Below are 13,326 nucleotides of genomic sequence, written 5' to 3'. Positions count from 1 at the left end.
AACAGAACAAGAACGCTGATGGGTTGCCATAAGGCGCCCTGTAAAAGATGGGAAAAAGGTAAACGCTGGGGAAGGATGAGTAAAAAAATACAATCCAGACTGGGCTCCTAAGGAAGCCCAGTTCGGAGTGAGTAAAAACCTCCATAGCAAAGCACATACACTTATTACAACATACATTTCGAGATATTCAGCAACAGAGGGAAGGTAGTTCAAAGTCATGGTGGTAGGTCGCAGCTCTCAGGCACTGACCATCCATTCATCACCCCTACGGGATTTGCGTCGAGGGCGTTGGATTGGGGGACGGGGGGGTGTAAGTGTGGCGTATATTTTTTTGGTGGATGTGTGTGTGTGTATAAGCCCATAGTGTGTCTCTGTTCCGCGGCCTTGATGTATTTGCCGTCGCAAGTCCAAAGTCCACAACAAAAGGTGTGTGTCCATGACAGACAAGAAGGGAGTTTGTTGTTTCTTCACTGCAGTGATCTTTGGGAGAGTCTCGAAGCCAGGGAAACAATCCAAGTTAAAATGATTTGTATGCGAGTCAAAATAAAATTAGCTTTTCACTCTTAAAATTGTCTATGATCGGTCCTCAAAAACTGCGGGGTAGACAGTCCGATGTAATTTACAGTTCTTTCCGCATCCTCCAATCATTTGTGGCAGCTTTGGGGTACTTTGAAGACTGCCAGGAACTTCCAATTTGTCGACAAACCAGAGCAACGCTTACTCCAATCAGCAGATGTCCTGTTGTCATAATTCCGAATAGGTGGATATCTTCACGTCGTCGACAGAAAAGGGTCCTTCTTCTCCCAAGAGTCCGTCGTGTGTCCAGCAACAACCGCTTCGTCACGACAGCAGGTTCCCCCAAACCCAAGATCGGGTCAATTTTGTTGAGGCCAGTTAAATAGTTCCAATGTTTAGATTTGGAGAGCAGTGCAAAAAGAGGCAACAAGAAAGTTAAGACAAGACAAAACAAAGAAGCAGGAGAGATAAGGGAGAGGAAAGGAGAGCGTCCACCCTCGATGAGTGCCAGAGAGAAAGCGTGTGAATGTGAGTGTGAATGTTGTCTGTCTATCTGTGTTGGCCCTGCGATGAGGTGGCGACTTGTCCGGGGTGTACCCTGCCTTTCGTCAGATTGTAGCTGAGATAGGCAGCAGCGACCCCAAAGGGAATAAGAGGTAGAAAATGGATAAATGTTGAAATAGTGTTAAAAAATTCAGTGTAAAAGAAGAAAAAAAATAGTTGCTTCAAAACTCAAGACACACTCACCTTTTGGAGGAACTTCTGCCCTCATATTGATTTCAGGAAAAAAAAAAAATTACTGAACAAAACATTTTTACCATCCCAAAGAACGTTCAAGATGTGCGTGTTAAAATAATTCAGAAATTTTACCCGTATAACTAATTTTTTCAAATTCATCCGGGATGAGTACTCATTTTGTCATGTTGAAAAATGAGTTTTTTGAATGTCACGTCTACAAAGGGATTTATTATCTTCAGTCTGGAACTGACAAAACATGCATTGATTTATTTCAAACAAGAACTGCTTGTTTCTGCATTGTAAGTTTCATGAAGACTTTGAGAATGCAGTCAAACTGTGGAATAAATAACACTCCATGCTAAAAAAAATCCAGAGTAATGTCACGCAAACTAAATATGTTTTTATTTTATTCTAATTTGAAAAAATGCATAACTCACTAATAATGAAACAAACATTAAAAAAATACATAAAAAAACTAAATAAACATAAAAAGGTCATGATAACCTCCCCCATTTTACTTTTTTTAAACAATTACTATCTAGGAACAAATAGTGTAGCTTGATACTTTTATCCACTTTTTATTTTTCAAGTGTTATCCCCACACGTTTATTTAGTTTTTCTTTCTTTATCTGTGTTACAATTTCTTGTTAATGTATAAAATACATGGATATTGTTGTTTTCATTGGTAAATGTCTTTATTATATTGTTATTGAAATAAAGTTAACAAAATAAAACCTCACTTCCGGTAAATTGAATCGCTCCTGACGCACAATCAGCCAGAAGTGTTATGTTTGAAGTCACGTGACCAGGGTCTCGCAAAATTGTGAGACAGGATGGATAGCCTCCGTCTTAATTTACCGGAAGTGGGTTTTGTTTTGAAGCAGCAAATATTCCTGCACTGAATCTTTAAACCCACAATTTTACTTTAAAAACAAAAACAAAACAGTATTACATTTTCTGCATAATTTGATGTAAAAAAAACAGTTCAAAAGTTCAAACAAAAAAACATACATAAATCCAGTATAAAATAAAAACCTTTCTAAATAAAAACACAAATTACCCCCACAGAAGTCCCTCTGTGCAGTAAACTAGCGTTTCAAAAAACATGCATGTTGGATTAATTGGACACTAATTTGCACCCAATCCAACCATGTCTATGTGATTGGAATAAATTGGTGCACCAGTGCCCCAGCTGGGGTAGGCTCCAGCTCACCTGTGACCCTTGCAAGGAAAAGCAGTACACAGAAAAAACAAATTTTTAGACTTTCATTCCACATATTTTATTCATTTAAGGACTTTCAAACTTGTACAAATTGCAAAAACGTTTTAATTAACACCTCACTCATTCCGCGTCATCGTCGTAACGAAGATTGTTTTATGAAATAAATTAAAATTTGTGACTCGAGCAAACAGAAACTGAGCAGAGAAATATCCAAACTGTATAACGGAACACATTTGCGATAGGGTTGAGGCTGTTTTTTTTTTTTTAAGAATAGGAGGATCTTTGCAGTTACTTTTGAGTTGTTTTTGAGGCCTACTTGGTGCTGCACTACTGTATGTACACACCAGGGGGCGCCACAATCACGTAGCAATGCGAGACATGCACCCACGCGCACATAGTAAAAAAACAAAACAAAATAATACGAGGAAGAAGGAAGAGGATGGACATTTTTGCCTCAAAGCCACCAAAGGACGACATTTTGTGCAACACTAAATATTGCATTAATATGCTGCAAAAATAAGAATAAAAAATACTGACCGGTGACTATTACTGAGCACTTGAGTTCCTGAAATGCCAGCAAATAAATGCATTTCTCACCACATGACAAAGAGGATTATAGAGGAGCATGTCAATACTGGGTGTGGAGTATTTTTTTTTTTTTTCGTAGTTTGAATATACTTAATGCACAACGTGAGCGTATTTGTGTTATTCATGTTGGCTATTTCAAAAATCGTTATGAGCGACAGAGGCAATAGGTCTACTTAATTTGTCCTTTTAAGGAAATAGAAATGAAATACCTCAACAGAGAGAAACCACGGTAAAGTGTTAATAATATCAAAAATATGAACAAACAGGCAGGAAAAAAGATTGGTCACAGCAAATGTATGTACACATTAAGAAAAGAGCTGTCAGTGGAGTCGGGAGGGAGGACGAGTATTCCGATAAGCCAGGTGGTGTTGGGGTTACTGTGTGCACAGAAGGTGGTACGTTCACCTCTTCTTGGGGGCCTGAGTGGTGCGGGACGGGGTGACTGGCCGACCAGAATTGACCCCCCCGTACTGATATTTGGCCTTCTTCTCCGAGGGCTTTAAGATCTTGAAGCGACAGGAAGTAACATTAGACCACAACATAAGGCATCTTACAGGCTATCTTCTCAGGGGACAATACTACAAAGTCAACTTGGATGTACTTTGGAGTAGTCAGTGTCTTATATAGCAGTGGTTCTCAACCTTTTTTCGGTGATGTACCCCCTGTGAACATTTTTTTCAATTCAAGTACCCTTTAACCAGAGCAAAGCATTTTTGGTTGGAAAAAAAGAGATAAAGAAGTAAAATACAGCACTATGTCATCAGTTTCTGATTTATTAAATTGTATAACAGTGCAAAATATTGCTCATTTTTAGTGGTCTTTCTTGAACTATTTGGGAAAAAAAAGATATAAAAATAACTAAAAAATTGTTGAAAAATAAACAAGTGATTAAGTTATAAATAAAGATTTCTACACATAGAAGTAATCATCAACTTAAAGGGGAACATTATCACCAGACCTACGTAAGCGTCAATATGGTGCAGAAAAAAGACCATATATTTTTTTAACCGATTTCCGAACTCTAAATGGGTGAATTTTGCCTAATTAAACACCTTTCTGTTTATCGCTCTTTTTGCGATGACGTCAGAACGTGACGTCTCCGAGGTAATACACCCGCCATTTTCATTTTCAACACATTACAAACACCGGGTCTCAGCTCTGTTATTTTCAGTTTTTTCGATTATTTTTTGGAACTTTGGAGACATCATGCCTCGCCGGTGTGTTGTCGGAGGGTGTAACAACACTAACAGGGAGGGATTCAAGTTGCACCACTGGCCTGAAGATGCGAAAGTGTCCGCCGCCAGACCCCCATTGAATGTGCGGGAGTGTCTCCACATTTGACCGGCGATGACAGACATGGCACAGAGATGTATGGATAACCTGCAGATGCATTTGCAACGATAAATTCAACGAAATCACAAAGGTGAGTTCTGTTGATTTTGACTTATGTGCTAATCAGACATATTTGGTTGCGGCGTGACTGCCAGCTAATCGATGCTAACATGCTATGCTAATCGATGCTAACATGCTATTTACCGGTGGTGCTAAAGCAGACATGGCACAGAGATGTATGGATAACCTGCAGATGCATTTGCAACTATATTACGTTTCCTTCCACCCACATTTAATGCGAAAAAAACACTTACCAATCGACGGATTTAAGTTGCTCCAGTGTCACGAGATGCGAAAGTCCTGATCGTTTGGTCCGCACATTTTACCGGCGATGCTAACGCAGCTATTCGGCCATGCTATGGCTATGGATAGCGTCAATAGCTATTCGCTCAATAGCTTCAGTTTCTTCTTCAATACTTTCATTCTCCAACCATCCGTTTCAATACAGCCGTAATCTGTTGAATCGCTTAAATCGCTGAAATCCGAGTCTGAATCCGGGCTAATGTCACTATATCTTGCTGTGGTATCTGCCATTGTTTGTTTACATTGGCAGCACTGTATGGCGTCACAGGGAAATGGATAGTCGCATCGCAAATAGCGAAAATCAAGCACTTTAAAGCTTTTTTTTTTAGGGATATTCCGGGACCGGTAAAATTTTGAAAAAAAACTTCAAAAAATACAACAAGCCACTGGGAACTAATTTTTATTGTTTTTAACCCTTTTGAAATTGTGATAATGTTCCCCTTTAAAGTGCCCTCTTTCACTGCTTTCCTCCTCTCTAAGGTTCTCATAGTCATTATTGTCACCGATGTCCCACTGGGTGTGAGTTTTCCTTGCCCTTATGTGGGCCTACCGAGGATGTCGTGGTGGTTTGTGCAGCCCTTTGAGACACTAGTGATTTAGGGCTATATAAGTAAACATTGATTGATTGATTGATTGATTGTAATAGAGATCCATCTGGATTCATGAACTTAATTCTAAACATCAATATTTATGGAACATGTCCACAAAAAAATCTAGCTGTCAACACTGAATATCGCATTGTTGTATTTTTTTTCCACAGTTTATGAACTTACATTCATATTTTGTTAAAGTTTTATTCAATAAATATATTTATAAAGGATTTTTGAATGGTTGCTATTTTTAGAATATTCAAAAAAATCTCCCGTACCCCTTGGCATACCTTCAAGTACCCCCAGGGGTACTCGTACCCCCATTTGAGAACCACTGTTGTATATCAATACAGATTTATGTCCAATCTTAATACACCCCCTCGCCCTACTTTTTGTGCATTCCTATGAAGGTAGTGGTGTCCCAATGACTCAATGCATGTAGGAGTAGTGGGCATCATGAAGGGTATTGAGGTATAGTGTTGTCCCGATACCAATATTTTAGTTTAGCTAGTTTAGTTTAGTTTATAATTTATTCTGTCAGTGGTCGAAAAAATAAACAAACAGTTTTACATAAACAGTTGTATATTGATAAATTGAAAATGTTGCAGACCGAAAGGGTTTGGGCCAGGGGTGTCCAAAGTGCGGCCCGGGGGCCATTTGCGGCCCGCAAGTAATTTTTTAACGGCCCCACCGCACATTTTGAAAATATGATTGAAAAATCTTTAAAACTTAAAAAGTGATATAAAGGAGCAAACGGGTGAAATGTAACAAAAAAATATTGCAATATTTACTCTAATAACACAAAGCTGCCATGTAGGCTGTTTCTCTCTTTAAAAAATAATAATGAATCAAAATCAATGTCATTATGAATTATTGACTTATTCAAGGCTCCAATTACGCCACATTGAATATTCCACTTGGAGATATTTTTTGGGGGAAAATGTTGCATATTTTGTGTTTGCCATATAAAAAACTGAGCTGTTTTTTTAAAGAAGGGCCTAAAATGAACAAACAAAAAACATAAACAACAATTAAACTTATAATTGACGGATAGATCTGAAGTTGATTTTGAGATTATTGTGTTAAAAGTAAACAGTAAAAAAAAATTATAATTAATTTTTTAACACTTTAATGAGTAGGACCCTTTTGGATCCCCAATAATTTTAGTGTGATTTGTTTTTAAGTGTCATTGCTCAAAAAATAATGAATTAAAATCAATGGTGTTATTAGTTATTGACTTTTTTAAGGCTCCAATTATTATATAATCTCAAATATTCCACTTAAAAAAAAATATTGGGTGATAATATTGCATATTTTGTGTTTTTTTCCCCATCAAAAAACAAGGTTTTCTTTGACAAAAATAGCATACAACTTAAATCTTTGAAATCGTTATATTGACAGATGGACCTAATGTTGATCTGGAGATTTAAAACTTGAATAATAATAAAACAAAATAATACTGAATAATGACACATTTTTTATATTTTTTTGACCAAAACCCTTTGGAGTCCCCGGGATCAAGCCTGAATGGAGGCCGAAATGTATATTGGTTATACATATATTGCATTGGTTTTTAAAATAAAAAAATGTCAAAATGGCCCCCGCCTGCTTTGATTTTTCAGTCTGCGGCCCTAAGTGGAAAAAGTTTGGACACCCCTGGTATAGGCTGAAGTTGAACACTTAATGCCCTATAAACAATGTCAAATACAAGATGAGCTTCCAAAAATTATAGAATTTCCTTTGCACAAGGTAACAGTACCAAAATTATTTTGATAATTTTCATTACTTTTCTAAATAAAGGGGACCACAAAAAATTGCATTATTGGCTTTATTTTAACAAAAAAATCTTAGGGAACATTAAACATATGATTCTTATTGCAAGTTTGCCCTTAAATAAAATACTAGAAAACGTGTCTTTTAGTAGTAAATAAGCAAACAAAGGCTCCTAATTTAATCTGCTGACGTATGCAGTAACATATACAGTAGACAAAAATTTAATATTTGTAACATTTGTATGCACGTACAACACTTAAGACCTTCAATAAATCTGGAATTAAATTATGGAATGGATTAAGCAAAGCAATCAAACAATGTACTAATATGATCCACTTCAAGAAACTCTTCAAAGTTAAAGTGCTTACAAAGTACAAAGAAGTATAATGATAAGCATTCTGAATTTATGTCATCCATCCATCCATTTTCAAAATAATCATACTCATCTCACCAAACAATGTGTTTAACATGCTACCTGTATTATCTGTGTACTTTTAGCCTCATTGTTTTCAGTATTTACTAATGATTGTATTTGTCCTATCCTCTTAAGACCCAAGCAGTTTGTTGACATGCTTTTTTTATTTCTCTTTGCTATTTGGACTTATTGGACCGTAATTAGAATAACAACTAACTAACAATCATCTTTTGACAAACGTGTACTTCATGTTTAGTGACATGCTAATTCTTATTTTTACACTTTTTTTTTCCAAATTCCATCGTATGTTATACTATTCTGACACCAATAGATGGCAGTATAAGTGTCCACATAAAGGCTATAAGACCCCAATTCAGTAGTGTACACAATTTTGGACATAAGCGCTAAAAGGTGCTGTCCACGCATGTGGCCACTAAGGCATTTTAAGCACAGATACAAATTGGGAACCATAAATCACAAAGCATTTAATACAATGTCAATAAAGATTTCTATTATATTCCAACCTAATTCTACATCATGGCAGGTTTTTTAATCTAATATGTAAAATAATTTTAAACTGTTATTTGAGTGCAATAAGAAAAGCCCATGTGTTAAATGTGCCTTTTAATTTTAATTCCGACCTTTTAAAATTGTTCTTTCGGTGTAATAAGAAACATATGTTTAATCATAAGTTTTATCATAAATGTTCTGTTAAAATGAAGCCAATAATGAAATTTTTATGGTCCCCTTTATTTTGAAAGGTATCAGAAAGTATCGAAATACATAACGATATGCATTTTGGTACCTAAATACTGGTGTCGGCACAACCCTATGTGGGACGTATGTACCAACCTTTACTATGTAGTCGCTTACGTGCCCAAATGTAAAGTATGCAGTGACGTAGCAAGTGGTGTCCCAATTACTACATTTCGAGGATGTAGTGGTAGTGAGTGGGAGTTGTATTGAGATTGGGCCTTACGATCCACTAAAAAACGGCCAAAAGGATATATTATTGTCTGATTGCGTCTTGGTGGCAGTAGTGTGATGGTCTGGGGTTGCATGACATTGTGATGCAGTAATCTGTGGCTGTCTGTTGCTCTGTACAAGCTGTACACTGACTATTCTTAAGTATTTCCCACAACATTTTTTTTTTTTTAGAATTGTTCCTCGCACAGATCAAATGAAATGTAGAGTCCGACCTCACTTTTGTGTAGGGATGGGTACCGTTCACATTTGAACCGATTTCTGGTACCTGGGAATCGATGCTGGTACTCAACAATACCAATTTTGCTACTTTTGTGTTTATCAATACATGTTAATGGATTTTGATAATAAAAATAGATTTTTTTTATTGCAACATTGAAAAATGAGCGGATTACCGTATTTCTTGAACTGCCACCGGGTATATAGTATGCGCCTGCCTGGAATTACTGCCGGGTCAAACTCGTTTCGCAAAATAATTTGTGCATGCTTAGCATTACTGAGTGAAACTCGTTTCGCAAAATATTCTTTCTATTAGCGCATGTCTAGAATTTCCGCCGGGTCAAACTCGTTTCGCAAAATAATTAGCATATGCCTAGAATTTCAGCAGGGTCAAACTCGTCACGTCACGAGTGACACTTCTCCTGTCATCATTTTCAAAATGGGGAAGGCTGATTTCAATGATTTGAAATCGCATAAAGGGGAGAAAATTAAGAGCTATTCAGTAGGATTTAAGGTCCAAGCTATTGAATATGCTAAAAAGAACAGTAAGCAGCTATTTTTTATTAATATACCGTAGCTGCATGTGTCAAATATAAGTCATTAAATGACTCCTGCCTCCGGGTGGTAGAGGGCGCTAGTGATCCTTCTTGCGACTACTCGGCTGCAGAAGAAGTGACAACAATAGCAAGGGTGAGCAGCGATCGTTTATTTTTTCCTCTCGCTTGCATTTTTAACATGGAGGATTACATATCTAAAATAAAACAGTAATCTAAACTGGACTTTCAATCGAAGCAGGAGATAATGAAAGAAGACCTCCATCGAGACAGAGAGACTTTTAAAACTGAAGAAAGATAAGGAAGACTTCTATAAAGAAGTAAACGATGCTTTTGATCAGAAGGAGCTGCGCATGGACTTCATTTACACGTAAAGGTAAGACCATAATAACGTTTTTTTAATTAAATCTGCTTTTCATGATGGTATCCTTACATCACACCCAAATTTATAAGCGCAGGCCTAAATTTACTGCATGCCTTTGGTAAGCGCCAGAGTGAGAAGAGGTTTTAAAATAATTAGCGCATACTGGCCTTTACCGCATGCCTTTGGTAAGCGCCGGAGTGAGAAGAGGTTTTAAATTAATTATGATAGCGGTATGATAGCTGTTGTCCTGTTGTTATAACTTGTTCTATTATCACATTTCTGAGTTACATTTGCAGGTCCAGTATGACACTAAGTTGCAATAGCAGTTGCAAATACAAGACGTTAAATGGCAGTAGTGTATAGTTTGTGCTGTGTTGGTCATGCAGTCTGTTGTTGCACCCTAAAAAGTGTTAATATTGCAAAGATTGTAATTACATACCAGCTGTTTAACGTGCATCTTAGTGATTGTTTTCATTAACAAATTTGAAGGGGTTGAAATTAAAAAGTTAAAATCGCTAATACTGAACAGTAGCATGTCAATAGCAAAGCCAATGTATGGGAGCATCAAAGATGGAGCCTTAATTTAAAATGGAGCCTTAATTTACTACGTCAGAGCTTTTTTTTCTTGAGTCAAATACCTTCTTGGCATTGAAAATTGCAACATTATCTAAAAGTAGTTAGATTGAGTCTGCTCCCAGTGCTGCTGAAGTGATCCGCAAGTGCTGAGTCGGCAACTGGGCTTGACGACCCAAGCAATCCAGGTACCAAAACATGGCACCGTTTGGATTTAATGTGATTCGGTGCCCAGACTGGCAGAATTCAGGCGTTGTCAAAAAGGTTTTGGATTCAGTACCCATCCCTACTTTTGTAAGATATAGTGTGTGTGTGTGTGTGTGTGTGTGTGTACCTGGAAGGAGCACATGAGCGACTCGTCAACACTCATCATGCCGCCCGCGTTATCAAATTCCCCGCAGTAATTAGGTGCAGAGAAGAGAGTAACCAGTTGGCGTTTGGCAAAGAACTCGTATCCGTCCTCCACCACCTACAAAAGAGGACACGTGACATCATTCCAAACGCCCACACCAATCGATTGGCAGCAAGATTTCTTTCCGTCTGGCATCCAAATCCGCCCACGCCGTTGCAAGCTTTTAACGCCTTGGCGGCTTACCTGGTGGGCTCTGCAGATGAGGTCCAGGTCGTGGCGGTTAAGGAACTTGCTGACCACGTCGGCGCCGAAGGTGAAGGAAACCCCGCGGTCGTTCTCTCCCCAGCCTTGCACGTCCTTGTCTGGGTCCGACCACAGGAGGTCGCAAAGGAGGCCTGCAACAGACAATGACGAATGTGACAAAAGGACATGGGGTGAAATGTGTTTTTAACATAAAGCTTTGGACATCAGGACTTTGGATAGTTCTGTAAGTCTGCACCAAATCTTCTCTGAAACATTCAATTAATCTGTTTCAGTTTCAAGCTGCTGCCAATATTAGCCTCTTTCACACAGATTTTCAGAAATGCTCGTATTGGTCTCTCCAAAAATTTGCAATGTTGCAATCAGACCGATTCAACCAATCTGTGAATTATTCACAGCTCTGACTCTCTAATGCCTACAAACTTCCCCGGAAAAGTATTTATTTATATTTATTCAACCTTTAATTAGGGTATGACAATTTACAACATATTTTATTAGCCATGCTGACCTGGGGATAGGTTGATTGGCAACACTAAATTGGCCCTAGTGTGTGAATGTGAGTGTGAATGTTGTCTGTCTATCTGTGTTGGCCCTGCGATGAGGTGGCGACTTGTCTAGGGTGTACACCGCCTTCCGCCCGATTGTAGTTGAGATAGGCACCAGCGCCCCCTGCGACCCTTAGGGAATAAGCGGTAGAAAATGGATGGATGGATGTTTTCCGAAGAACAAGACATGCACCTGGGGATAGGTTGATTGGCAACACTAAATTGGCCCTAGTGTGTGAATGTGAGTGTGAATGTTGTCTGTCTATCTGTGTTGGCCCTGCGATGAGGTGGCGACTTGTCCAGGGTGTACCCCGCCTTCCGCCCGATTGTAGCTGATAGGCGCCAGCGCCCCCCGCGATCCCACAAGGTAATAAGCGGTAGAAAACGGATGGATGGACGGACCTAGCAATGAGGCAGCATTTACATGTTAGAGATGTTGAAGCAAACAAAATAAGCGCAATAGATCACTCTCTTGTGCTGAAAACATAGCTTTGTTGTACTTGTGCAATGACAATAAAGTCCTATTTTATCCTATCCTATATTCAGTGCTTTTAATGTGCAGGGGTTAATGTGTGGGAACATAAATGAATGTGTAAGATGGCCAAATGTTTCAAATATACATGAGAAATGTCTACAACTTGTGCACGACAGAGAAGATCCCGAAGACTAAGGAAGCCTTGGGTGGTGTTTTCTTCAGTTATTACAAATAATTATTCCCATAATTTGCTATAACTAATGCAGTAATTTGATAATTACATCTGAGTATGATACTTTACTGCTATTTGAGGTGTGTGCAGTATAAAGTGAATAAAGCATCAATACCATGTTTGTTTTACCATTCTTGTTAAAATGTTTAGTTTTTTAAGGTTACATTGCAGAGAAAAGTAAAAAAAAAATCATAAAAAATGTATAACATTACAAGTTGATTTAATGCTATTGGGGGAAAAAAGCCTCAAAATATTGCAACTTTCGACACATTTTGTCTGTAAAAGTTGCCACAGATTCACGCTTTTTAGGCCATGACAATCACCAAAAAAAGCTTTGAAGTGAGCTGTTTTATCTCGGACTAAAATGTTCGCAAAACATTTTTTTGAAGTTATGTGAAGTTTAGTAAGTAGAGCAAACTTTTAGAAGTTTGTCTGAGACCACATAACGCAAGACTTGTGCAAATCTCATGGGACATGTGCTGTGTAGGAATGTATATCGTTGAGTATTTATCACTATCGATACCAGTATAAATATTAATCGGTACTATATGTAATTGGTTTAAGTAAGATGCGGAAAAAAAAGTTGTTTAACTATTTTTACTGGCACTAAAGGTTGTACACCACCAACATAACGTAACATCTCACAGCAGGGAAGTCTTTTATCAACACCTGCTTTTTAAGTCTTAAACAAGTCAACTATGTTTGCAGTCTAAGGTGCAATGCAGTCATTATCTTAAAAAGACAACACATATCCATCACTTGGTTTCTATTCATTGGAACAACATTTAACTGGAAATATTCATGCAAGGCATCCATGTGCAGAGTACAGAACTTTTACATGATATATCATATCAAATAAATATATATATTATGTAAATCGATACAATCAAATAGCATGTTAAGTTGCATTTAAGCAAGCTGTGTTTTGATGCCACACAAACGCGGCACAAGGGATTGATGTCAGATGACTAGAGACCTTTCAGCGGATGCTATCTAGCTTCAGAGCAATTTTATAGATTATCATATTACTTCAATTTTTTTCTTTTTTGAGTGGATTAATATTGACCTGTAGATTACTGGATCGCTTGGACGACGGTTGATGAAGCATGGTAGTGGCGGTCATGACTCGTGAGCATCTACTTGAGTAACTTTTGGGATAAATTGTACTTCTAAGAGTAGTTTTTATGCAACATACTTTTACTTTTACTTGAGTATATTTATAGAGAAGAA

At 37.8% G+C, this 13,326-nt stretch overlaps 1 protein-coding gene across 1 annotated transcript in view; it reads right to left on the bottom strand.

Moving 5' to 3' along the window:
• Positions 1-2,509: 2,509 nt before the first annotated feature.
• Positions 2,510-13,326, bottom strand: part of LOC133550061 (serine/threonine-protein phosphatase PP1-beta catalytic subunit-like) — a 38,539-nt gene continuing 27,722 nt past the window's right edge. The window contains exons 6-8 of the mRNA XM_061896087.1: positions 10,827-10,978; positions 10,566-10,700; positions 2,510-3,570 (exon numbers count right to left, since the gene is read on the bottom strand). Coding sequence (XP_061752071.1) covers positions 3,466-3,570; positions 10,566-10,700; positions 10,827-10,978 — 392 coding nt within the window. The 3' untranslated portion in view covers positions 2,510-3,465. The remainder of the gene's footprint in view (positions 3,571-10,565; positions 10,701-10,826; positions 10,979-13,326) is intronic.

Source organism: Nerophis ophidion, linkage group LG03, assembly GCF_033978795.1.
Source record: "Nerophis ophidion isolate RoL-2023_Sa linkage group LG03, RoL_Noph_v1.0, whole genome shotgun sequence".
Lineage (NCBI taxonomy): Eukaryota > Metazoa > Chordata > Actinopteri > Syngnathiformes > Syngnathidae > Nerophis > Nerophis ophidion.
This window is presented reverse-complemented; position numbering and strand designations above follow the sequence as displayed.